This window comes from Pipistrellus kuhlii, unplaced genomic scaffold, assembly GCF_014108245.1.
Source record: "Pipistrellus kuhlii isolate mPipKuh1 unplaced genomic scaffold, mPipKuh1.p scaffold_m20_p_7, whole genome shotgun sequence".
NCBI classification, from domain to species: domain Eukaryota; kingdom Metazoa; phylum Chordata; class Mammalia; order Chiroptera; family Vespertilionidae; genus Pipistrellus; species Pipistrellus kuhlii.
In genome coordinates, this window is record NW_023425573.1 from 43,452,970 (window position 1) to 43,478,666 (window position 25,697).

The 25,697-nt window shown below is 35.9% G+C and overlaps 1 protein-coding gene across 3 annotated transcripts in view; it reads left to right on the forward strand.

The window, feature by feature from the left end:
• Positions 1 to 25,195, forward strand: part of GALNT3 (polypeptide N-acetylgalactosaminyltransferase 3) — a 46,796-nt gene extending 21,601 nt beyond the window's left edge. Inside the window, exons 2-11 of one of the 3 annotated variants that reach the window (XM_036421874.2) lie at positions 924 to 1,548; positions 6,037 to 6,209; positions 10,529 to 10,678; positions 12,946 to 13,180; positions 13,689 to 13,806; positions 15,758 to 15,958; positions 18,329 to 18,460; positions 18,669 to 18,770; positions 21,767 to 21,919; positions 24,079 to 25,195. In XM_036421874.2, the coding sequence (XP_036277767.1) occupies positions 1,034 to 1,548; positions 6,037 to 6,209; positions 10,529 to 10,678; positions 12,946 to 13,180; positions 13,689 to 13,806; positions 15,758 to 15,958; positions 18,329 to 18,460; positions 18,669 to 18,770; positions 21,767 to 21,919; positions 24,079 to 24,213 (1,914 nt within the window). In that variant the 5' untranslated portion in view covers positions 924 to 1,033 and the 3' untranslated portion in view covers positions 24,214 to 25,195. The remainder of the gene's footprint in view (positions 1 to 923; positions 1,549 to 6,036; positions 6,210 to 10,528; positions 10,679 to 12,945; positions 13,181 to 13,688; positions 13,807 to 15,757; positions 15,959 to 18,328; positions 18,461 to 18,668; positions 18,771 to 21,766; positions 21,920 to 24,078) is intronic. The other 2 variants (XM_036421876.2, XM_036421875.2) reach the window with 2 other exon arrangements.
• Positions 25,196 to 25,697: the final 502 nt, after the last annotated feature.

Below are 25,697 nucleotides of genomic sequence, written 5' to 3' on the forward strand. Positions count from 1 at the left end.
GACCTTTTAGTCCACAGGCCGATGCTCTATCCACTGAGCCAAACTGGTTTTGACAACAGTGTATTAATTTTTTACTGGAGAAAAATCCCTAATATTTATTTATTATTTATTGTTAATATATTTTATTGATTTCAGAGAGGAAGGGTGAAGGAGAAAGAAATATAAATCATGAGAGAGAATCTTGATTGGCTGCCTCCTGCATGCCCCCTACTGGGGAATGAGCCCACAACCCGGGCATGTCTCCTTAACCAGAATTGAACTCGGGACCCTTCAGTCTGCAGGCTGACACTCTATCCACTGAGCTAAACTGGCTAGAGCCCTAATATTTTATAGTCCTAATAGATTGTGGTTAATTATAGTTGTGTTCTTCCAAAAGTATAATTTCTCTGGGGGCAAGATAGTTTTGTATTCTTACTAACCCACTAGAGTCCCAGTGCATGAAATTCATGCACTGGGGGAAGGGTCCCTCAGCCCAGTCTGCACCCTCTTGCAGTCTGTGAGCCCTTGGCGGACATCCCTCTCACAGTCTGGGATCCCTAGATCTTTACTGCCTGCCTGCTTGCTGCTTCTTACCACTTGGCTTGCTGTTACTTAGCGCTGCCGTGGAGGTGGGAGAGGGCCCCGCCACTGCCACTGTGCTCACCAGCTGTCAGCCCTGCTTGTGGCTGAGCAGCACTCCCCCTGTGGGAATGCACTGACCACCAGGGGGCAGCTCCTGCATTGAGCATTTGCCCCCTGGTGGTCAGTGTGCATCATAGCAACAGGTCATTCCACTGTTCAATCAATTTGCATATTACCCTCTTATTACGTAGGATGAAAGTATATTGTTTGTAGCTCATGTTGAGTTGTTGGTTGAATGAGTGGATTGAAGCATGCTGATAGGCATGAATAGCTTACTAATGTCATTTATCATTTCTGTTTATAGGTATTACCATTTAATGAAACCTGCTTGCCAGCTAATCCATGATAAAAAATAAAGTAAAAGCGGAAACTATAACTGTAATTTGTCAAGTGACAAGCTTTTAATGTCACAATGACTCAACTAAAGCGACTAGTGAAATTACACCTTAAAAGACATTATTATAAAAAGTTCTGGAAGTTTGGCACAGTAATTTTTTTCTTTATAATATTTTTGATTTTAATGCAAAGAGAAGTAAGTGTTCAACATTCCGAAGAGGAATCAAGGGTGGAAAGGAACATGAAAAACAAAAACAAGATGCTTGATTTAATGCTAGAAGCTGTACACAATATTAAAGATGCAATGCCAAAAATGCAAATAGGAGCACCTGTCAGGCAAAGCGTCGAGGCTGGCGAGAGACCTTGTTTGCAAGGATATTACACAGCAGCAGAACTGAAGCCAGTTCTTGACCGCCCACCTCAGGACTCTAATGCACCTGGTGCTTCCGGTAGAGCATTCAAGATAGTCAGCCTAAGTGTTGAAGAGCAGAAGGAAAAAGACCGTGGAGAAGCAAAACACTGCTTTAATGCTTTTGCAAGTGACAGGATTTCTTTACACCGAGACCTTGGACCAGACACTCGACCTCCTGAGTATGTTGAAGACTATTCATTGTCTTATGTTTATCATCAGGGCTTGCAGGGGAGGGCTGTTACTAAGGAATTAGCTTGTTCTTTAGCCACTTTAAGGGGAAAAGAAATCACCAATTATCATTTACTTAACCAGTTTTAATTACTTTTTAAATTTTTTTATTATTGATGCCAGATAGTCGTATCTATTCCTGGTGAGGCATTGAAGATGTGAAAAGTTATTGTCTTAGGAACTAGAACACTGAATTCTAGATCTGACATCTATAGAATCACAAATTCTTTATTTGAAACACTTTTGTTTTCCTCATCTATTAAGGAAGAAATATGGGACAGTTTTTATGGAAAATGTGGGAGTTGTCTCCATTCCTCTGTGTATTACTATAGAAAAGAAATGGTTAAAAAATATGCCAAGACTTTGGAGCTGTTAGATAACAATATTTTATTAATTAAGTCACAGACTTTGTGGATACTTTCTATACTATAATTATGTTTCATTATATTTCAGAATGCCCTGTTTTATAACCTGTCTTTTAACGGACAATATTGTTATAATTAGTAATTTAACTATGATTCTTTCTCTAGAGTTTTGTTGAATAAGTCCAAGTATTATAAAGTTGTTTCCCTTTAGCTTCTGAGAAATCAAGATTGCTTTTTATTGTCACTTTGCTTACATATTTATTTCAAGTATATAGTATTTTAAGTTTTCCTCCAGCTTCCTTTATACTGTTTGTCCTTAGTTAATGAACCATTTTGTTATCTTTAAGGTAGTGGCCAAATGCTCTATTTGAACTGAAATAGCTAAAATGAATTTCTAGCACTTTCAAACCATCAATAGATTTGTTAAAATTGTAAGACAGAAAAACTGTAACCAAGCAGTGCCTTTATATTTTGGTTTCTGGTTATAATAAAAATATATTTGGAAGTGAACCTGAAGAAAAGGACTTAGGTTTATTGCTTCATTCATATTTTTCTATATTTATGATCTGATCATAAATACCTGCTCCAACTATGAGTTTCTTAATGTTGAAGTTGTGTAGATTAAATTTTTATTGCTGTATTATTTTAATTTTAATTTTTAAAATCCTCACCCAAGGATATGTTTTTGGAGAGAGATAGAGAAAGATGCATGAGAAACAGAGAGAGAGAGAGAGAGAGAGAGAGAGAGAGAGAGAGAGAGAGAGAGAGAGAGAGAGAGAGAGGGAGGAGAAACAGAGAGAGAGAGAGAGAGAGAGAGAGAGAGAGAGAGAGAGAGAGAGAGAGAGAGAGAGAGAGAGAGAGAAAGGTGCATGAGAAACATCAGTCAATTGCCTCCTGAACTCACCCTCATCCTTTCTGGGGATCAAACCCACAGCCTTGGTATGTGCCTTGACTGGAATCAAACCATCATCTTTTGGTGCATGGGATGATGCCCAACCTACTAAACCACACCATCCAGGGCTGTCACTGTATTATAATATGTGTGATTCAAAGTTGGGTTGCTCATCATATTAAATGAATGTGTAAATAAATAAATGAATGTCTAACAAATATTTTAGCTGTTATAACAGGGCTGTTTTTTTTATGTTAAGTTAAAATGTAGTATTGTACTTCACTGATTTGGGGAAAGGTCTTGACTGAAAAATCAATTCACATCACAAATGAAGAAACATGCTTTTTATTCTTTAACATTATAATCAATGCCAGCTGGAGATAAACTTTTCCCCCCATATAATATTTAGTAGTATTCAATAATGTTAATCATTAAGTAAGTGGGAAATAACTAAGCATGTAAAGAACCTTTCTTTTTTTGGATAGGAATGGGTACCTGTGACTGTGAAGAGTTGGTAAAGACTTAATACTTTGCTACTTTAACCTTAAGAAACACATTTTCTGAAGAATTCCCAATCTTTTCTTTGCTCATTAGAAATATAGGTCTAGTTTCTCCCAAAACGAGATGTAACTGATTAAGCACTTTCCTATATGCCAAATCTTTCAAATGACATGACTAGAAATATGCAGTCACTTTGGCAAGTTAATTTAATTTCACGACTTTAAATGACATGTGAAACAGTTTTTAAAGCATAAGCTTAACATGCTAATTGTTTCCAAATAAATAAGGTTTATGAAGTAATATTGTAAAATTTCATTACCACTTGCATTAATGATATGACATGACACTTTTGATATTAGTGATTATCAATTAAGCAAATAAAGCCTTAATTAAACCAAGGGAAAGCATTGTAAGATTAAAATGATAACATTTTATTAGTGTGAGTTTTTGTAAAGATTTATACTTTAAATCTTCAAGACCTTTTTGTAATTCTTGATTAATATTACATTAGTTAGTCACATGGCAAATAAATGTAGGGAAACCTGTTTTTTTAATCTGGAAAATCTCTTCCCATAATACTTATAAGACAGGAAATCATAAGTTTTTTTTTGTTAAAAAAAAATATATATATATAAAATGGAGTTTTCCATAATTTTTACTTATAGTTTATGTTAGCTTATAAACCTTTATGTCTGAAGATACAAGCTTATATTTAATTATTTATTTATTTATTTATTAATTAAGAGTACTATAGAGGAAGAGGTAGTTTATGTTTGGATATTATTTTTAATTGGTAGTTTATCCAAAATTCAATTTAGAATAAATAACTTGCTTACATCTATCAATGAGGATGAATGTGATTATTTGCTCTGACTTGAATACTAAGTGGCCAGATTATTATGATCTCTGAACTCATAATAATCTAGCCACTCAGTGTATATTCTATATAATAAAAGGCTAATATGCAAATTGTCCCCTCAACCAAGAGTTTGACCAGCAGGCAGGCCAGCTAACTGCCCATGTCCCCTCCCCCTGGCCAGGCTGGCCAGTCCCCACCCATGCATAAATTCAAGCACCTGGCCTCTAATATATATATACATACACTGAGTGGCCAGATTATTATGCATTTGAAGATCATCATAATCGGACCACTCAGTGTATATGTATGTTACACTTGGAAATAACAAATGCATTAGAGTAAAATCACTTTCAGTCAATTCCTCTATTTTTTCTATCTTGTGGTATTGATACCCTCTCAATACTTTATTCCCAGACTAATTTTTTTTTTTTTTTTTATAACTACAAATATTGCACCCTAAAGACCTCTTCTCGGAAAAAAAACCTTAAGGCACATACATATTGAGGTCTGGATATAGAAGTGCTTAATGAGAGTTTGTCGGATATCTTTTCCCAGGCCTCTCCTTCCACACTGGAGGCTCTGGTTTCCCCATTGGCCCTGGCAGAGTGACTAACGTGCTCTGGGCTCTTATCTCCATGAGTGAATGATTTACTTCCTTTTCTTTGTGTTTGACCAGCACTTGTTCACACACTGTACTTGCAGTGCCTTTTGACTGTGTGGGAGATTTTTGTACTATGTTGTCTGAAATTATACAACCATTTATGGTTTTTAAGTGAACTTAAAGATAAACTTATATATCTTTTCCATATGTTCCAAGTTCACTCTGTTGATTTTACCATGTTCTGAAGCCCTCTCCTGTATGTTATTTCATTTGATCTTCACCTCAACGCAGTAGGCCAAGGAACTGGAGGCTGTACAGGTCCTCCCACACTCCGATGCTTCATATGAGACAATTTCCACAGAGAAAGACATTGTTATAAAAAATGAATCAATTTATAACTAATGTTTATAGCTAATGGGTAGCACAGTGCTATTAGCCAGTCAGAAATTACTAGCATTGCTCTTCTTGTGCCTATCAGTATTTCATATGGCAACAGAGCACAGGACTAATAACATGGATTTAGGACTTTTATTTTAAATTTATAAATGTATTTTAAAAAATATTTAAAGTGCCTAGTCTCATTTAATTAAACAATAGATTCGATAATTGTAGCAAAATCTTTGCTGAATAATACAAATTATTCATAGCTTTATAGTATGCTATTTTCCCCCTATTGGTTCAAATATAGAATAAGTAAATTGATTAAATAAACTTGGATTTCTAAATAAACTTGGAAAATGTTATGTACTTAGGGAAGTATATAATTTGATAATCTGTACATATACAAATATTTAATTACATTGCAGTTTTAAAAATTACAAACAAAAATGTATGATTTCCAGAAGGAAGGAAGAAAACTTGATTTTTATTTGACCAATTACAAGTATTTGTCATTTTTACAGGTGGTTTTACTTGTTGGTTATTTTCTTTATTGAATATGTTATTTGTATGTAAAGTTATACTGTTGAAAAAGTTTACAATAGCATGTTCTCATCTTTAACATGCAATATATATCAGTGGCCATGATCTAGGTCTTGTAAAGTATTGTGTTTTGCTCTACTTAGACTTACACAGCATTAAGATCATCTTATATAGTGAAAACTCACAACAAAAAACTATTCACTATTCTATAGTGATTAAGGTTAATAATTTTGGTAATGGCATAGCTGTGAAATAAAGTAATAAAATTCATAATTATTCTTCTACTTTGACTTTTTCTAGATGTATCGAACAAAAATTTAAGCGCTGTCCTCCCTTGCCTACCACCAGTGTCATAATAGTTTTTCATAATGAAGCATGGTCCACGCTGCTTAGAACTGTCCACAGTGTGCTCTATTCTACGCCTGCCATACTGCTGAAGGAAATCATTTTGGTGGATGATGCTAGTGTAGATGGTAAGAAAGCATATGCAAATTAGATTGTTTCCCAGGTAAATCTGTATGGTGTCGTCCAATGTCTATTGAGTTATATTGTACTCTCAGGTGCCATTTCAGAGCTTGAGTATAATAGCTTGGATGATATATATAGTGGATGAAAGTAGAATCCAAGGGTTTTGATATTCAAATATTTTGCAGTTTAGAAATGTATAAAACACCATTATTCATAACTTTGTAGTTTGAAATGTAACACTTCTTATAAGGAATAGTCACTAAGAGCACCGACTTGACCCTGGAGTCAGGCTTCCTTGGTGTGAATCCCAGCTCTCGTACTAACCAGCTATGTGACTTGGGCAAGTTATTTAACCCTCTTCCCCCTTACCCCTAAGGCTTTAGTTTCATTATTTGTAAAGTGGGGGAAAATGCCATATTTCATCAAGTTTATTGTATGATGTATAATTAGTTTATATACCACTAGGTTAAGAAGCTCTCATAGCCAATTAAACTAAGATGCTATTGATTATAAGAAGTATTCAATTGTGCGGTTTATAATTGAGGAAATACATAAAAAGTACATAATTCTTAGGGTTGTTTTGAAAATTAGATGAGTTAATATAAATAAATGTAATTAATATAAATAAGTAGTTAAAAATCACTGAGTTATCACATCCTGTTTTAGTTTGGCTCTTAAATTTTCCAATATTGTTTGTAAACTTAGCCACATTCTTTAATACATAGCTACTTAAAATTAAAGTCAAGAGGCACTTACTAAATTACACATTTTAAATTGGAATCACAAGGCTAATTTTACAAATACTCTAATTTGTTAAATTTTCAAACATTACAAGCATTTTAAATACCAAACAGATATACATTGTTTCAATGATTATAACATTTATTCCTGAATGAATCATAGTTTGGAGCCAGATTCTTTAAGGACAACTTCCAACACCAACACTAATTAGCTGCTTACTCATCTGTAAAATGGGGTTGGTATTCTTGCATCATATCCAAAGTAACATCTGTAGTAAGATAAACCATTCCTTTATGTGCCATGAGAAGAAGGGGGGGAAAAGTGATTAAGTGGTATGTCATCAATTATAAGCTGTACCAAGACTTTAGAAAAGAAGTGAATAAATAAAGCATAAGTGAATAAAGCATAAAATATTAACCTATTTATTTCTAATATACAACTACTTGTTTAATAATTTCTACATATAATTCTAAACCAGTGGCTCTCAATCTTTTTTCCACCATGCCCCACCTAAGTATAAAATCCTGAAGTCCCCCCTGTGACATATAATTCTTACTAGAGGCCTGATGCACAAAATTCGTGCAAGGGGCTTGGCCTTGGCGGCTGCCTCTGTCTCAGCCCCCACTGCTGCAGCTTCATCCAGAAGGACATCCAATCTAATCAGCACATTATACTTTTATGATTATACATTATTCAAAAATGAACTCCTAGCCAGATGGAGGAAGCCTGTAAGGCCATTAACTTTGTCTAAACAAGCTTTCAACAAACATGGCATCTATGAAAGAGAAAAATAAAAGAGTGAAAAGTCAGTTGAAGTACTGAAGAAGAAATCACTAAGAATTTGTTAAAAAAAATTATAATGTGAAGTGATATAAAAAATAGCAAATAAAGTTTCAAAATCATAATAGAGAACTGAAATGCGTAAATATATCATAATATATATTTATATACTGTAGATGAGGCCCCTAGAACCATAAGAAATGCAAAAAATTGACCGTTAATAACTCATTCTAGAATTGCCTCCCTTAAAAATCAAATTGCCCCGCTGTGGGGTGTATGCTCCACATTAGGAACCACTGTTCTAAGCACTACTATGGTTTCAAAACAAAATATCAGTGGATTGAAGTTAGGGTCTCAAGTTACATTAACATATATGTGGAATAAGGTTGCTTATCACCTGGGGATTTTTTGCTTGGATGTGAGACATATTTATCAATTGGGGAAGTTTTTATAAAAGATGTTTTTATTGGTTTTTAGAGAGAGGGGAAAGGAGAAGGAGAAGAGAGAGATTGAAACATCAAACAGCTGTCTCTTTCATGTCCCCTACTGGGGATCGAGCCCACAATCCCAGGCATGGGTTCTAACTGGGAATTGAACCATGACCTCCTGGTTCATAGGTTGATGCTCAACCACTGAGACATACCAGCCAGGCCAAATGGGGAAGTTTTATAATTCAAGTCCCCTACGTACAGTTAAGCACTTTATCCAGATCTCTGATTTGAATCTTTAATCCTCTTACCCGGACTATTTTTTTTTTTTACCACTCAATTATAATCAACTAATTTACTTACTGCTTGACTGTTTTGAATTTCTTCTTATCCTTACATTTTGGACTGCAGCCCATAGAGTTTAAAGTGACATCTGATTAACTTCTGCATACTTCATATGTTTTAGCTTTAAAAAAACAACAATCACTTTATTTTAGAAATCTTTCCCTCTTTAGTTTCTTGAACTTGATTCACAGATAATTATTATTTTTTTTTTGCTTGATTTTTTCAAGTAGTGAGGCAATAGGGTAACAGTAAGGCTACTTCTCAAAAGTCTTCAGTTGAAGGAAACTTTATTATTTTTTCATTGCACAAAGAAAATTAATAGAATTAAAGGAAATCAAAATGAAAAGTGACATCTATTCATAATCTTCCTGTTTGAATTATTTTAATCTTTTCCTCTTTTAATCATTATCTAAATATAGAACATTTATCTAATTATACTGATGTCATAAATCCAGTTTTGAAATCAGACATGTCACAGAACATTATTAGCTCATTTATTTTTCCTTCAAAACTTTATTTTTAATGACAGTTATGGACTAGATGCATTTTATGTAACCATTCACCTTTATTCGCCTCATTGTTATTCTGTATTACACTGCAACGAATATTCTTGCACTTCTGTTTTTCTTCTTTTGAATTATATCTTCAGATAAGTTAGAAGTAGAATTGCTTGATCTAAAGGGTCTGAATATTTTTATAATTCTCTATAGCAATTAAGAATAGATTTGGGGTTTCTTGGCAAAGGCTATCTTTGCATACTAATATAATGTGTCTTATTGAATCAAAGAGCTGTCTAGTGAATTTCCACTGTGGAAAAATGTGTCCCTACTTGCTGTAAGTAGCTTGTGAAGTAGAAACCACAGGCCCTGTTTTTAACTGGCTTAGGGAAAAGCAGCAGAAGTATTCAGATAATCAAATAATAAATATAGTCAAATAGCAATGATAGGAAAATAAAAGATAATCAACATTTACAGAGTATAGGCCCTGTGCTAGGCCCTCTCTTAAATGTTTTAGTTGTACAGTAACCTCTCATTTTATCCTCCAACAATCTTCTTTCTGGGTGAAACCTATCATCCCCATCTTAGAGATAAAGAAACTAAGTTACAAAAAGGTGAAATAACTTGCCCACAGTCACACAGCTAAAAGTAATGGTGCCATATATTGAACCCAGGAGATCTGATTTCATAGCTTTGTGCTCTTAACCTCACAAAAAGTGGGGTGTGAATGTGGACTAAATTTAGGGGGTGGATAAGAATTTACAGGAAGTTTGGAAGGTGTGGGTAAATAATTTTTTAAAAAATTCAAACAATATTAGGACTTTTTATTTTATGGAATCTATAGTGACTCCAGTTTTAAAAAAAAACCCACATTAATACCTTTAAAATGTTTCCATTTTACAAGTCTGATTAAAGCAGAAATATCCATAATTATATTTTTAAGAAAAATTGCAATTTTGCTTGTCTTTCAGAAAATTAATTCTGAGGAACTTAGAAGGTGTTTAAAAATTAATCTATTACTCTTAGACAACAGTGTTTAGAAGTTGTTTTTCTACTAAAATTGTTCCTAGACGCTCACTTCTTTTATGAATGCTTACGTTTTCAATAAGCAACTATCTTATCTTCACCACTGAAGCACTGAAAAAAAAAAAAATCACAGCTGAAACAATCTACATTTCCTCAGATCTCCAAATGCATTTTCTTTACTCCTGGGATCACTCCATTTGAAGTCTTTCATTTTGCCCCAAATTATTTAACATGGCATATATAGAATACGTTATAATGTTATGTTACAATAGTCCAGAAGTTAAGATTTTCATGTGTAGTTTTTTTTTTCAATGAAGAGTTAAATATATAATTTTCATCTTAATGAAAAAAATGTGTGTAACTGTTATGATTATGAATGTGGAGGTATGATTGCCTTGTGGTTTCTTTATTAGCTTTCATGTGTCATATATGAAAATAAACTTGAGTTAATCCTGGTTGTTTTTTTTTTTGTGTGTGTGTGTGTGTGTTTTGTTTTGTTTTTTACAGAGTACTTACATGATAAACTAGAGGAATATGTAAAACAATTTTCTATAGTAAAAATAGTCAGACAAAGAGAGAGAAAAGGTCTGATCACTGCACGGTTGCTAGGAGCAACAGTAGCAACAGCTGAAACGCTCACATTTTTAGATGCTCACTGTAAGTATATATGTGTAGACATGGTTGTAACATTTTTCCTTCCCCTACCCCCTAATTTAAAAGGTAAGGAAGCCTTTTCTTTAATGCCTAATTGCATTTTCTTTAACATCATTTTTCAACTGGTGATTATAGCATTGACAGCCCAAGAAGATTATAGCTTTAATACACAGGGACTTCCTTTCACTTATGCAAATTTCTTGCCTTCTTTGTGATTAAAGCTCTTCAACTTTAATGTCTTACAGTGGCCAGTTCCCAGGGAGTTATCCCTGCTTGGGATCTTTTTCTGATGCTCATTCTATTTTTTTTTATTCTTGATTCCTATAATTGGAAAATATTTTTATTGATTTCAGAGAGGAAGGGAGAGGGGGAAAGAGAGAGAGAGCATGAGAGAGAGAGAGAAAGAAACACATCAATAATGAGAGAAAATCATTGATCTGATAGGCTATCTCCTGCATGCCCCTACTGGGGATCAAACCTATAACCCATGTATGTGCCCTGACTGGGAATCAAAACATCAATCACTGAGCCACACCGGCCGGATGCCAGATGATTCATATAATTTTAGATGAGTGAAAGTTTTGTTTGTTTATATGTAATCAACCCTATCATAGACTTGTTCCTGTACTAACACTTTTAAGTTGTATATATCAATTCTTCCCCTCTACTTCGTCCCCCAAGAATTCACGCACTCCTTGTACCAAGTTACGGGTTCCCCTTCCAATTTCTGGTATCTCTTTCATGAACATTGTTAGTTGTTGCTGCTGGGGTTTTTTCCTTTTTTATTTTAATGTGTGTGTGTGTGTGTGTGTGGTTTGGTGTTTTTGTTTGTTTGTTGTTGTTTTTAGTGTCAATGATAGTACAATAATAAAAAGCATAATATGCTAAGTGTCCAACCCTATGGTTGACAGTTTGGTTGACTGCTCGACCAGTTGCTATGACATGCACTGACCACCAGGGGGCAGATGCTCCAATTGATAGGTTTACTTGCTGCTGGGGTCTGGCCAATTGAGACTGGGTGAGAGGGCCAGACACACCCTAGAGCCTTCCTGTGATCCCTCTCTGGCTGGCCAATCAACCTCCCACAGTCCCTCCCTGGCTGGCCGGCCGGCCCCCATTGGCCTCAGCTGGCCTGATCACCAACCAGGTCAAGGGACCCCACCTGTGCACGCATTTGTGCACTGGGCCTCGAGTTTTAAATATGCAAAATATTTTTAGAGTCAAGGTTTAATGTACACATTAGGTATTACTGAAATGTCACTTCATCCCTTCATCTCTATTTACTGTAGTGGGTGTTACTTTTTGTATGAGTGTTTAGCTCTGAATTTGCTAGCCCTTGGTTGTATTTGACCCAGAAAATTAGGTAGTGAGCTTACACTAATGGTCACAGAAGGGCTTTTGGATTTGTTGGGAGTCTCTTTAGAGCCAACACATCCAGTATGTATTCCCTTAATGCCAGCCACTTAAAAATGAAGAGAGATCTAGGGTAATCCAAGAGAGTTGATTTTAAAAGGAAAGGGTCCATCCACCAGTCTTCTCTCTCTTGGTCCAAAATTATAATAATGTCAAACTGAACCTTGTTCCCCTCTGGATGAATGTGTTTGAAGTTCCTCCTGGACCGTAACTGTCCAACTGCGCTTGCTGGGAGCTCTGAGTAGGACTGTACATGCCAGCATCTCCTGAACTTTGTGTGGTTTGTGAGACAACCTTGCTTATGACCAGGGCCCAGACCTTTCATAGCATCCCTTTGCCCCACCTTCCACTAAGGCTGGGATAGGCTTGAATGTTCCTTCTTTTCCAACCGATAAAATCATAATATTCTAACTCCGTGACTTACTTTTTCCTAAGACCCAGTTAGAGGAATGAAAATTTTGACTATTTTACTCAGGGAAGACCAGATTAAGTAAGTCAGAATACATTTGGGGCTAAATGGTATGGATCAGCAAAAAACTTTCTTAGATTCATGGTGCATTAGAAGGAGAAAAACCTCATCTGAAACATAAGTTCATTGGTATCATTTTGCTCCCTTTCTAAGGTATAAAACGGATCATCATCTGTAGGAAAGTTTTCCCAACAATACTGAATTTTGTTTAGTTTTTAAATCCTACCTTGATCTCTTCACAAGAAACCTTTAATAAGCCTCTCCCTATAAAAATGTTCAAAATACAAATAACTGTTCTCATTTTTCTGTAAACCCACTTCACAAAAAAAAGGGGGGGGGGGAACACACCTAGTTTTCATTGAATTAATTAAAATTGTATTCCTTTTAGGTGAGTGCTTTTATGGTTGGTTAGAACCTTTGTTGGCCAGAATCGCTGAGAACTACACTGCAGTTGTGAGTCCAGATATTGCATCCATAGATATGAACACATTTGAATTCAACAAACCTTCTCCTTATGGAAATAACCATAACCGTGGAAATTTTGACTGGAGCCTTTCATTTGGCTGGGAAGCACTTCCTGATCATGAGAAGCAAAGAAGGAAAGATGAGACCTACCCAATTAAGTAAGTTGAAGGTATTCAAAGTCATAATCTATATAAATGTACACATGTCTATTTCAATTATTTGACTATGTATGTAGGCTTTGTTTTTTTTTTTTTTTTATCATAATTGCCCCCAAGATAATTCACCCTAACAAAATAAAGAGCACATCCATTGTATATGTAGGGAACAGAGAATTCATTTATTTATGTGCTTACCATGATGTTAGTGAATAAAGAATTAACATTAGGTGAGCTTGTATGACTTCTTTAAAATTATTACTTAACAATCTTTAAGCTTGGTTAGAAGATACATAATAATTTTAAATATTTTTAAGAAAGGATACTTAAAAATACCCACTTCCCAATTTGACTTTGAGAATAGCATTTCCAGTTTTTATTCATCTATGTAAGAGCTTTGGAATTAGAAACTCTTTAATATGTTTGTGGATTTGATTCAGTTGTTCCTTAAAGATGTTCTTTTTTCTTGTTGGACTTTTATAATACAGTTTGACAATGGATTATTTTTCAGAACACCCACTTTTGCAGGAGGTCTTTTTTCCATATCAAAAGAATACTTTGAATATGTTGGAACTTATGATGAAGAAATGGAAATCTGGGGAGGTGAAAATATAGAAATGTCTTTCAGAGTAAGTTTATAAACATAGCATACCTATAAAACAATGAAATCTATAGTTTGTTCTAATTGGCTGATTACCATGGATGTATACTGTCTTCACTTTTTGTGCTTTCTAAAATTTAATTGCTAGAAATTTTAGAATAGGATATTTTCTTTTTTTAAATTTAATGAATCTTTATGGCTCAGATTATTCCAATTGTTTCTCCTCCCCCCCCCCCCCCCCCAATAACTCCCTTCCACCTGGTTTCCACCCCTACCCTCTGCCCTCACCCCCCCACATTGTCCTCATTGATAGGTGTACAATTTTAGTCCAGTCTCTTCCCGCACCCCCCCACACCCCTTTCCCCCTGATAATTATCAATCCACTCCCTTTATTTGCCCCTGATTGGATATTTTCTTTAAAAATGTAACTTAAGCCCTAGCTGGTTTGGCTCAGTGGATAGTGGGTCAGCCTGTGGATTGAAGGGTCCCAGATTTGATTCCAGCCAAGGGCACATGCCTGGGTTTAGGGCTTAATCCCCAGTGTGGGGTGTGCAGGAGGCAACCAATCAATGATTCTCTCTCATCATTGATGTTTCTATCTATCTCTCACTCTCCCTCTTTGAAATCAATAAAAAATAAAATAAACTGTGCAAATAGATATTTTTTAAAAAAGTAACTTAATATATTTATTCATTGCTGCCAGTGTAACAAGAGGAATCAGTTAAATGCCTGTCCAGGCAATAACACCAATTAATGCACTTGCAGCTACTGAATTCCAGCCAAGATAAATATAATTAAATCTAGTACTTCAGGAAATAAGTTGATTCTCAAGAGAGTCAGAATGGAGAAACATGTATCATTTTAAAGGTTATAGAACTTAACTCTTTGAGTTAAATGAGATTCCCGATCCCTAAACATATGAAAAGTTAATATTAGAAACAAAACAAAGGGTTAGGATGGTCTCCATAAGTACTTATTTGATTTTATGAATTCATTTTCTGCAATGACTTTGTCATTCATTTTTATCCCCTCTGCTGGAATGCAGTGGAAAAATAACTGAACTAGGAGTTAGAAGATTTAAGTTTTGGCTCTGACTCCATCCATCACATAATGGCAGTGACGATCTTAGCCAAGTATGAACTGCTTAAGGGCAGGGGTCTTGTTTTATTCATTTCTGTTCTTCCAACCCTTCACACATGTTAGATCTCAAGCACAGTTTGTTGAATTGAACATCTCACTGAGTTTTCTCTTTGTTTAAATGAGAGGAAAAAAAGGAGAATTTGATCGCTTGCCCTGATACTAGCACATACTATTAAACATTATTTTAGATTTTTTTGCTTAGTGATTATTTATGGCAGAACTGTCAAGATATTTAAGTGGCTAGATATTGATTTAGTGCATTATCATTTTTTTTAGAGTTAATGCAAGGAATTTTTTTTTTACTCTCTCTACATACGTTTGAGTTTTTTATTTTTTATTTTTATAAATGACCAATTACTTCATGCATTTAATAGATTTTACTTTGGTAATAATGACTATTTAGAATTGTTGTCTTCACTAAAAATTGGATATGTAAGGGATAATGGAGTGTGGGTTTACTTACTCCAAGGCCGCTAGAAGAGAGTAACCATATGTCGTATAAGAAGACAGAAGTCAAATGCAGAAGAGGCTTTTAGAGCTTGCATAATTGCTTGCAAAAAATAAATTCCTGGATTCATTTTTATAAGAAATCTGAAATAATTATTATATTAAATTTCTGAAAATATGCTTTTGTTGCCTTTAGTATACTATTTAATAAAATTGCTTTTATATTTAAGAACTTAAGCTGAACTGACAGGGTGCAGAGACTATCTGTGAAGTTGTGTTAAAACTCTTTTTTCTATATTTTGCTTTTAATAATATCTTAAAGGTGAACTTAAAAGCAACACTTTGATTTCCCTAAAATACTGTAAATTTAAACAAATATCATTAATTATCAGGTATGGCAATGTGGTGGGCAGTTGGAGATTATGCCTTGCTCTGTTGTTGGACATGTTTTTCGCAGCAAAAGCCCTCATACCTTTCCAAAAGGCACTCAGGTGATTGCTCGCAACCAAGTTCGCCTTGCAGAAGTCTGGATGGATGAATACAAGGAAATATTTTATAGGAGAAACACAGATGCAGCAAAAATTGTTAAACAGGTAAGTTAGAGCTAAGTAATTAAATTACAATAAAAATCCACTCCCCAGTTCCAAAATTCTTTTATTTATTTGAGTCAATTCAAATACAGAATACTTTAAAAGGCTGTTTTTGAAGCTGGCTTTTTTTTTAACTCTTAAAATATATAATTTATATGCCGGTTCAATTTTTTTTAAAAGGAAAATTGAGTAAACTGCTTTTTAACAATTTAGGCATTCTCCTTGATTGTATCCTTCTGGAAAAAAAAATTTTGATTTCAGAGAGGAAGGGAGAAAGAGAGAGAAAGAGATTAACATCAATGATGAGAAAGAATCACTGATCAGCAGCCTCCTGCATATCCCCTACTGGGGATCAAGCCTATAACCTGGGCATGTTGCCCTGACTGGAATCAAATGGTGACCTCCTGGTTCTTAGGCTGATGTTCAACCACTGAGTCACACCACCTGGGCTATCAGATCATTTTTAATATTGGAATCCATTTAATTTTGTAACTGCCTTGGTTCAAATTTTTTCTCAAAGAAAATAAGATTAACTGGAATTGTTTTTAACTGATCTTAGGTGATGTAATTAACACCTAAATCAATGTGCTAAGTGGCTTTTTGAACTGGAGATAGAGAAGGTGTCAGAATGTGGCCAGAGAATAAGCCAGGAGTATCATAGCATTTTTCCTTTTTTCCCCAAGTTCTGGTTCTACTACACACTGGAGGGACCACCTTGGCAAAGCCCCTTTGAAACTTTAATTAGGGATTGCACTTCGTAAGTTGGGTAAGAGCTTGGCTGGATGTGGGATGTGTGCTCAACCAATTCTCTTCTCTGTCCTTCTGTGTTTTAAGAGAGGAAATACTTGCCATCTCCCAGTGTAGTTGTGAAATGAAGAAATAAGTTCTAACAAATGGTACTGTTATTGATCTGCCATAGATAAAAGCTCTTCAGAATCATGGTCTCCAATACATGAAAATAATTTTCATATTGGATGCAGTAAATGAACTAGACAGTTTAAGAACATGCTTCAGTGAATGGCACCCAATTCTTCTTTTTTTTTATTTTATGTTTTAATTGATTTCAGAGAGAAGAAGGGAGAGGGAGAAAGAGATAGAAACATCAATGAGGAGAGAGAGTCATTGATCGCTGCCTCCTGGGAATTGAATCAGCAACCTGGGAATGTGCCTGATCCAGATTCGAACCGGTGACCTCCTGGTGCATGGGTCAATGCTCAACCACTGAGCCACATTGGCTAAGGGGCACTCTCTTCTTTATAAGAAATAGTGCTGATTTGTGGGGAAGAGGTATTGGGCTTAAAGGGCATCAACATGTTGACTGTCATAAAGATATGGTTACCTCTTTTCACCTTTTCTTTGGCCTCTAGTGTCTCCATGTAACATGTCAGAAGGATGCAAAGTCAGAGTCCTGCTGGGTTAGATTGCTATCTTTTTACCCAAGGCTACCAAGACAAATTGGGCAGATTGTATACTGCACAAGGGTACTTGGCTAAGCAGGCAAGTAGGCGCTAAATACAGCTATTTAGCTAACCCACAAAGAGGAACCTTAGCCAACAAACCATCTTTTTAACAGGGGCAAATAGATCTGCTTGTAAAATGCCTAAGCTAGCCAGAAGTCCTTTGTAGAATTTTATACTTTTTGCTAAAACACCTGGGTTCAAGATTTTGAAGCTGGTAAGGGAAATATTATCTGTAGTTGCCCTGACTAGCTTGAGAATTTACAATACCTTTTCATATATTTAGGTACCAAAGATAATATAATTTTCTTTAATTTTTTTCCTACAGACTAAATTCCTTTTCAGTTTAATAGTGCTTTTTAAAAAAGTTGTTTGTGTAGTCCCTTAAAATAAAGAAGAATAAAATGCCATTAATTGCCTTTTTCTACCAAAATAGTGTTATTGCTAGAATATTGTTAGGAATAAGCTAAACCTATAAAGCTAGAAAAAAAATTGTGTGATCTTGATTAGAACAAAGATATAAATTACATTATGTTTGGCACTTCTCTGTACCTGTTTTCTCACACCTCACTTTACAGATCATTTTGGGGATCAATTTTGAATGGTCCCACTACCATTTCTTTGTTCATAGCTTTTTTCTAGAGATCTTTGTCTCATGGGGGAGGTTTGTGGTACACAGGAAAAGTAAAATTATACTTGACCAGCACCATGGTGTTACCAGATTCTCTTTAAAGCCAGAAATGAGCAGGCAGGAATACTTGTTGCCTGAATGAATTATGAATGCAGTTAAATTTTGTCTTGCATTTAGCCCCCAAATTTTTTTAAAACCTAAAAATAAATACTAATAGTAGCATTTGAAGGACTTTACCAGTGCTCTTTTGATAAAGCCTTCTCTTCACTTGACATCTTTTTCCAGAAATCATTTGGTGATCTTTCAAAAAGATTAGAATTAAAGCACCGCCTTCAATGTAAAAATTTTACATGGTACCTGAACAATATTTATCCAGAAGTCTATGTGCCAGACCTTAATCCTGTTATATCTGGATATGTGAGTATTTTCCTGTTCCTTTTTATTTGGTATGTTCCTTGCCACCAACATTTATGTGGTTCAGGGGAAATTGCTGAAATACTTTCAGGTTGTTTGCTTTTGAGAGTTTTACACTATTATTATTTACACTACTTGATGAAATCAATTGAAGAAATATATAAACCACATGGATTTAAATTTTCTTTATAACTTGAAAATTTTCCATTAGATTAAAAGCGTCGGTCAGCCTTTATGTCTGGATGTTGGAGAAAATAATCAAGGCAGCAAGCCATTAATTCTATATACGTGTCATGGACTTGGGGGAAACCAGGTGAGCCCTGCATTAAAAATCCTCCCTTCTTATTAGTCCTTACAAACACAAGTTGTCACATATTTTTCAGAAGTCCTACATCAGTTTTATATTCATGTAACTGGTGTGTGAAATGTTTCTAGATTAAGTTTGGAAATTTACATTGAAGTTGTAGAGTGCTTTATTTTTGATTTTCACTCTGGTTCTGAAATCAATTCGAACTTGCTTACCTATTCAGTAGAAAGAAATGAGAAAATAATGGAATAATGCCTTTTGAAATAAGAAATGGGATCTTTTATATGGAATTTTAATATTGTGTGACAATTGGCATGGTGATTTTGCAAAATTATACATAAAGGTTATATTTAACTGGATTCAGTAGTGAATTATAAATCATGTTAATCCCCAAAAAAGCAGGGTTATAAATAATTTTCATGGCCATAATAAATGTTCTAAAAATAAGGTATGTTCTTGATTCTCTTTGATGACATTTCTGCTTGTTAGCACTTTGTGACTGTTTTTCCAATTTAGACTCAAATGTCAAGTGTCACTATTTATTGGTAGAGGACATATTAAAAAAAAAATTGAGTTTTTACCTTTCTTTCCTTGGCTTTACAAGTGAACTCCTGGAATGATTAGACTCTTTCTTTCATTTTTTAATTCACCAAATTCATGGAGTGACTCCTGCATGTCAGATACACTGCTGGGCTCAAGCAATTTAGATTCTAATTCCTTCAGGAAATCTATATTTCAGAAAGTAGGCAAGGTATAATGGTCACAGGTTACTGGCAAAGGTGGGCTGAGAAGGATTGCAGAGGGCGGGTGCCTCCAGGACCAGGTTACAGGCAATAAGGCTGGGGGTTGCAAAGGGCGAGGTTTTCCGCCAAGAGGTTGTGAATCTTTACAGAATGGTAGACAGTTTCTTGAGAAATGAGGATGGATTGCATTCTGATGTTAACGCCATGTCACAAGGCATATAACTCTCAGCGAGGTTAGAATATGCTTTCCCTAGTCAGAAAAATCATGCTCAATAGAGCATGGTTAATATTTCTTTAAAAAATATATATGTATTTTATTGATTTCAGAGAGGAAGAGAGAGAGGGAAGGAGAGAGAGAGAGAAACATCAACGATGAGAGAGAATCATCAATTGGCTGCCTCCTGCATGCTCCACACTGGAGATTGAGCCCACATCCCGGGCATGTGGCCTGACCAGGAATTGAACAGTGAGTGACCTCCTGATTCATAGGTCAATGCTCAAACACTGAGCCACACCTCTGGGCATAGCATTATATATATATTTTTAATCAAAAAATTTGAAGTTATATTTTATAACATTGTTTTATCAGGTTTTTTCTCTTATTTTCATAAAGATGTTTTTATAGTTTTGTCTCTGGAGAAATTATCCACATATTCTTCTAACGAATATTTGTTTAGAGCTTATAATGTAACATGTACTGCTATAGTTGTGAAGACAAAATCCCCCTCATTGGCCTTGATTGACTAACCTCCTGTGGTTCTTCCCCCCACCGGCCAACCTCCTGTGGTCCCTGCCCTCAGCCAGCCTGCCCCTCCCCATCGGCCTCAGTTGCGGGGGCTGCCCAGCCAACCTCCCATGTTCCCTTTCCCAGCCTGGCCAATCTCCTGTAGTCCCTCTCCCCGACAGCCAGTCCCCTCCCTCCCCCTGATTAGCCCCGATCGCTGGCCAGTCTGAGGGACCCCACACATGCACAAATTTGTGCACCAGGCCTCTAGTAGTATATAATTGGGTCAATAGACAATAACAGATTGAAAATGGAAGTTTCATGTACCAATTAAGGAGTGTGGACTTTATCTTAGCAACAGCAGTGACTCACTTTAGCAGGGGAGGTAGGGGATCAAATAAATGTTATAGAAGACTAAGTGAACTGAAACAGAGTGAGTTTCCACTTACTGGGGTAGCAGAGTGAATTGAAGTATAAGAGCAGAAACTGCAGATGACTGGAGGTGTTACAGTAGAGATTTTGAGTGCCTGAACAAGAGAAGTGAGGATATGGAAGTAAGGATGGGTGGGATGGTAACATATGAGAGAACAATTCAGTAGGACGAAGGGACTAGTAATTAATTGGATGTATGCAGTGAAAGAAGCATCAATATAGTAACAATAGCTAAAATGTATTGAATGCTCACCACTAGCCAGTTATTATCATTGTTTGCATATATTAACCCATTTTTCTTTATAAGCCTGATGCACAAAGATTCGTGCTAGAATGGGCTTTCCTTTCCCTGGCTGCCAGCACTGCCTTTCCACTCCAGCCCATGAGCCCCTTTCCGCTCAAGCCCTGGAACCACATCTTTCTACTCTGGCCCCGCCTTCCCACACTGCCCAGAGGCCCTGAGAGACCCGGGGGTGAAGCAGAATGCTTGCATTGGCACCATGATGATGATGCAAGTGTCCCACCCAGTCATTGGGCACCTGTTTATGCAAATTAACCACCATCTTTGTTGGATTAATTTGCATATCACTCCTGATTGGCTGGTGGTGTAGCAGAGTTATGGTCAATTTACATGTTTGTCTATTATTAGGTAAGATGGGTAGGAGCTATTAATTTACCCACCTTACAGGCAAGGACACCAAGGCAAGGAGGTTATTCCGTTTAAATAAAAATGCCAAGAATTGAGATGAATAAGAGAGAAGGGACATTTGTAGATAGGAAGCAGCAGTTAAGCTTGCCAGGCCCTTTCCTAAGGAGTACCTGACCTAGCCTCCATCCGACCAGATACCTTCCAGTTTCTGATTTGGGGAGGAAGATAATAACATCTTAATTATGTAACTTCCTGCTGGTAATAGGCTGGAGAAAGGTTACAGTATCTTCTATCATAAAAACTCAGTTTATGTTCTTGATACCAATTCTTCCTGTATTGTTGAAGTAGACATGACTTCATTATTCGGCAAGTTGCTGATTTTTTTTATTGGACTGTTACCTTGCAGCTGAGCATATAGGGTGCTTTTGCAGTAACAGCAGTCTTTCTTTCACAGTACTTTGAATACTCTGCTCAACATGAAATTCGGCATAACATCCAGAAGGAGTTATGTCTCCACGCTGTTCCAGGTCCTGTTCAGCTGAAGACATGTACCTACAAAGGTCGCCGAACAGTTGCCACTGGAGAACAGATATGGGAGATCCAAAAGGTACCTCGGTGCAGCTAATTCACTCCTTTATGCAATTACTGTTTTAAATAGCTCTAACTGCTTACCTGGAAACACACATAAAACATATTGTATTAATTTTATTCATTAGAAATTCTGAGCTTTTCTTAACTTTGTTATTGTTTGTTTACCAATGTGATAAAAATAAAATATATGAGCTAAATACTCTTAGGAACAAAATAATTGGAAAGTTGCTTAGTTAAAGCATGGTTTATGCAGATCAACACTTCTGTGAATTATTAATAATTGTTGCCCACATTTATCTTTTTTAATATTTCTTATAATGCTTCTTATAATAGACACTAGAGGCCTGGTGCAACGAAATTCGTGCACAGGGGTCCCTCAGCTCAACCTGCACCCTCTATAACCCAGGAGCTCTCAGGGGATGTCCTACTCGTGGCTCAGGCCCACTCCCGTGGTTCTCTGCTCTCTGCGGGGTCTGGGGGTTTTGCTACAGCCCTGGAGATGAAGGCCCCATGCCCTGCTATCTGCTCTCTCCCTGCCGCTGCCATGCGAAGGAAGCCCCAATACCCTGCAGTGTGCTCTGTCTGCCAGGCCTTGGGCTTTGCTGACACTGACACACTAAGGAAGCCCCTAAACCCTGTTGTCCTGGCTCTGTCTGTGGGGCCTAGGGATGTTCCCTCCACCACCACCTTACTAAGGAAGCCCCCAAGCCCTGCTGTCTGGGTTCTGTCTGCTGGGCCGGGGGGGGGGGGGGGGGGGGGGGGGGCAGATCCAGTTTTGCCACTTGGTCCACGCAAACCCCCATGGAGCTGACGGGCCCAGACATTGCAGCACCGATGGAGCAGGAAGGCTGGATCTGCCCCTTTGGGCAGACAGGCCCAGACACTCCAGCAGCGGGGCTGAGGGGACTGGGTACCGCCATCTTATGGCTATGGGGGCAGCCATTTTTGTTGTGGAGTGAAGGTTAATTTGCGTATTACTTTTTTATTAGATAGGATACTTTTTTCCTTGACAGAGAAAAAGAAAATCATTATTTTTCTTACCTGAAGTGCTCAATTCTTTCCTTCCCTGTTTGAGTTCCTTTTTGTGAATCTAGAACAGAGAGAATACAAGTTCTTTTCTGTTTGTTTGTTTTTTTAAAACATATTTTAGGGATTAGCTGGAATCTAGTAGCTCTTCTTTGAAAATTGTTTTGTGAAAGGCAAGAACACTAACTTTTATGACTTACATTTTTAAAAAGTTTGTCACTTATAGATATATATATATATCTAGAATGCTTCTTGTTTGAAAACTTGAATGATATCTTGCTCTGTATACCTCCCTTCATTTATATACTACCTCCTGTAGTGGCATAATTTTGGTGGTGTTTACTCCAAAAACCAACAAGATTTTATTAGACATAACTGATTTTAGAAAATAACAAGTTAAGAATGGTGTATATTTGTTGTGCAGGTCTTCCTTTAGCTTTGATGAGACCTGTTAGGGTTTGGGCCTGTGACTTGGGCAGAGAAAGAATTCACAACTAAAAGAAGAGATGTAGAGAGGAGGTTTATTTCACTTTCCCTGAAGGGAAAGGGCCCAGCCCATGCATTGTTAATTAATACGGGGGGGGGGGGGGGGGGGGGGGCGGGGAGGGCAGGAACAAAAACATGGTTTCACCTTTTAAAGGGTAATGGCTGCTGTTGCTAGGTGACAAGGAAGGGAGGAGGATTTGAGGCTGAAGTGGAAACAGTACCAACCTTAGGGAGGTGTCTTATCAGTATTTTCCCAAGCCTGTAAAACATGCTTAGAGCAAAAGTTATGGAGTCCAAAAGAGGCCTATTTGAAGGGGGTTGCAGGGGAACGGAGTTTTCTATTAAGGAGAGAATCCTTGGTGTGAATTATCCCTTAGTTCTGAAAATAGCAGGGAGGAGGGGTATACAAAAATGTAGCCTTGAGGGTATCTTATATTTGTCTTGTAGTTTGAACAGAGAAGCTGTTTGAATCTGAGGAGCTAACAATCTTAGGTGCTTCTCATAAATTATGGAAGGCTATAGCAAAGAAAAAGAAAGGCTTTTTGTTTTGTTTTGTTTTGTTTTGTTTTTTCTGTCCTTACAAGACCAAGAAGTAGTTTTTGTATTTATGAGTTAACTTTGAGTCTTAAAACTTAATGTCTCTTGTGTTTCCTTTTATTCTAGGACCTACTTCTATATAATCCATTCTTAAAGATGTGCCTTTCAGCAAATGGAGAGCATCCAAGCTTAGTGTCTTGCAATCCATCAGATCCACTCCAAAAATGGATTTTTAGCCAAAATGATTTAAGTGTTCCTTAAAATTAAGGAGTTGAAAAGGAGATATTTTTTCTCATAAAACTGTGACTAGGCATACACTGTAGTTTTTGAAAATTATGCAAAAGCAGCTAATTGTAACTTATTCCAAGTGCATTTTTCTTATTTATATCTTACAATGTCTCTGTAGCATTGCTACAGAAATCCCTCATTTCCATTTCAAAGCACAATAATTAATAATACCAAAGACTCTTTTGAAATGTCCGTATGTAGGGAGAAATATGTTTACAGTGTGATGAAAATAATTTTCCAAATAAAGTGATGTTTGTGTGATTTGTACACTCATGGATATGCACAGCTACATTCACACACTCACACTTAAAATACTTCTAGTTTTGGGGGGAAAGGGAGAAAGATTTGATATTGTATTTTTTTAACTACATACAAATGGATCAATGAAGGTCAAACATTGGCCTTTATATACAAACCAGGAAATTTTTATAGATCTAGAATTTATTACATGAAAATGTAGGTAAACTTTTTATTTTTCCTTTTGTTTACTTATTTGTCAAATGTTTCCTTAAATATGGAATTAAATGAATAAACAGTAAACTATTTTTAAAACTTTAATTTCTTGGAAAATTTTAAAATATTTTTAAATCTGAAGCCCACTTGATTTGAAGCACTTAAGTCTTTCTTAAAAGACTTTTGTTAAGTAACAATACTGTGTTTTCCCAAAGCAATTAAAAAAACTTTAATAACTTACTATCTGTTGAATAGGTGTCTTTTTTCTTTCTTCTAGTCTTTTTTTTTTTCTTACCAAAATTCACTGATCTTGAATGTTTGTAAAATTAAATTTTAAATGCAGAATATTTGACTCATTTAAAGTGAAATTTTATTTGTTATTGATTTAATTCAATTTGTTACTGTTCAATTAAAAGATTGTCTTTGTGATGAATATTTTTCATTAAAAAAAACCTTTCTCTCTATGTGGAAAACACAATAAAACAAATCCTTACTATTATAACATTGTATTTATGTATTTTTCTCTTTTCGATAAATTATATCATTGATAATAAGTAGGGGAAGCATGAATTTTGTATTCTGAATTTCTAAGAACTGGTTATAGAGCCATCAGATATTTCTTAAGGAAAACTGAAACATTTGATAATCATGGCATAAAAAATGGGCAATGGAGAAGATTCCATGTTAGATGTTTAGGAAATTTTGTACTAATTCCTGATAGCTTTCCTTGAGCATCTGATAGAGTAATTTTTTAAAATGTGATACTATTTAGGAGATTTAGCACTTTTTTGGCCATTTTATATATAAAACTCTTGTATTCTTATTTAAGAGGTGAAGTAGGATTGCAGAGCCTCACTTGTGCAAAAGAAAAAATTTAAATATTGGTTCCACCTTCTCATTATTTATAACTTTGAAATTGCATTTTTAAAAACCTGCATTCTTTAATTTGTTATAATTCCAACTTTTATTTCAATTAAAGTACCATTGTGTGTCTAACTTTGTGA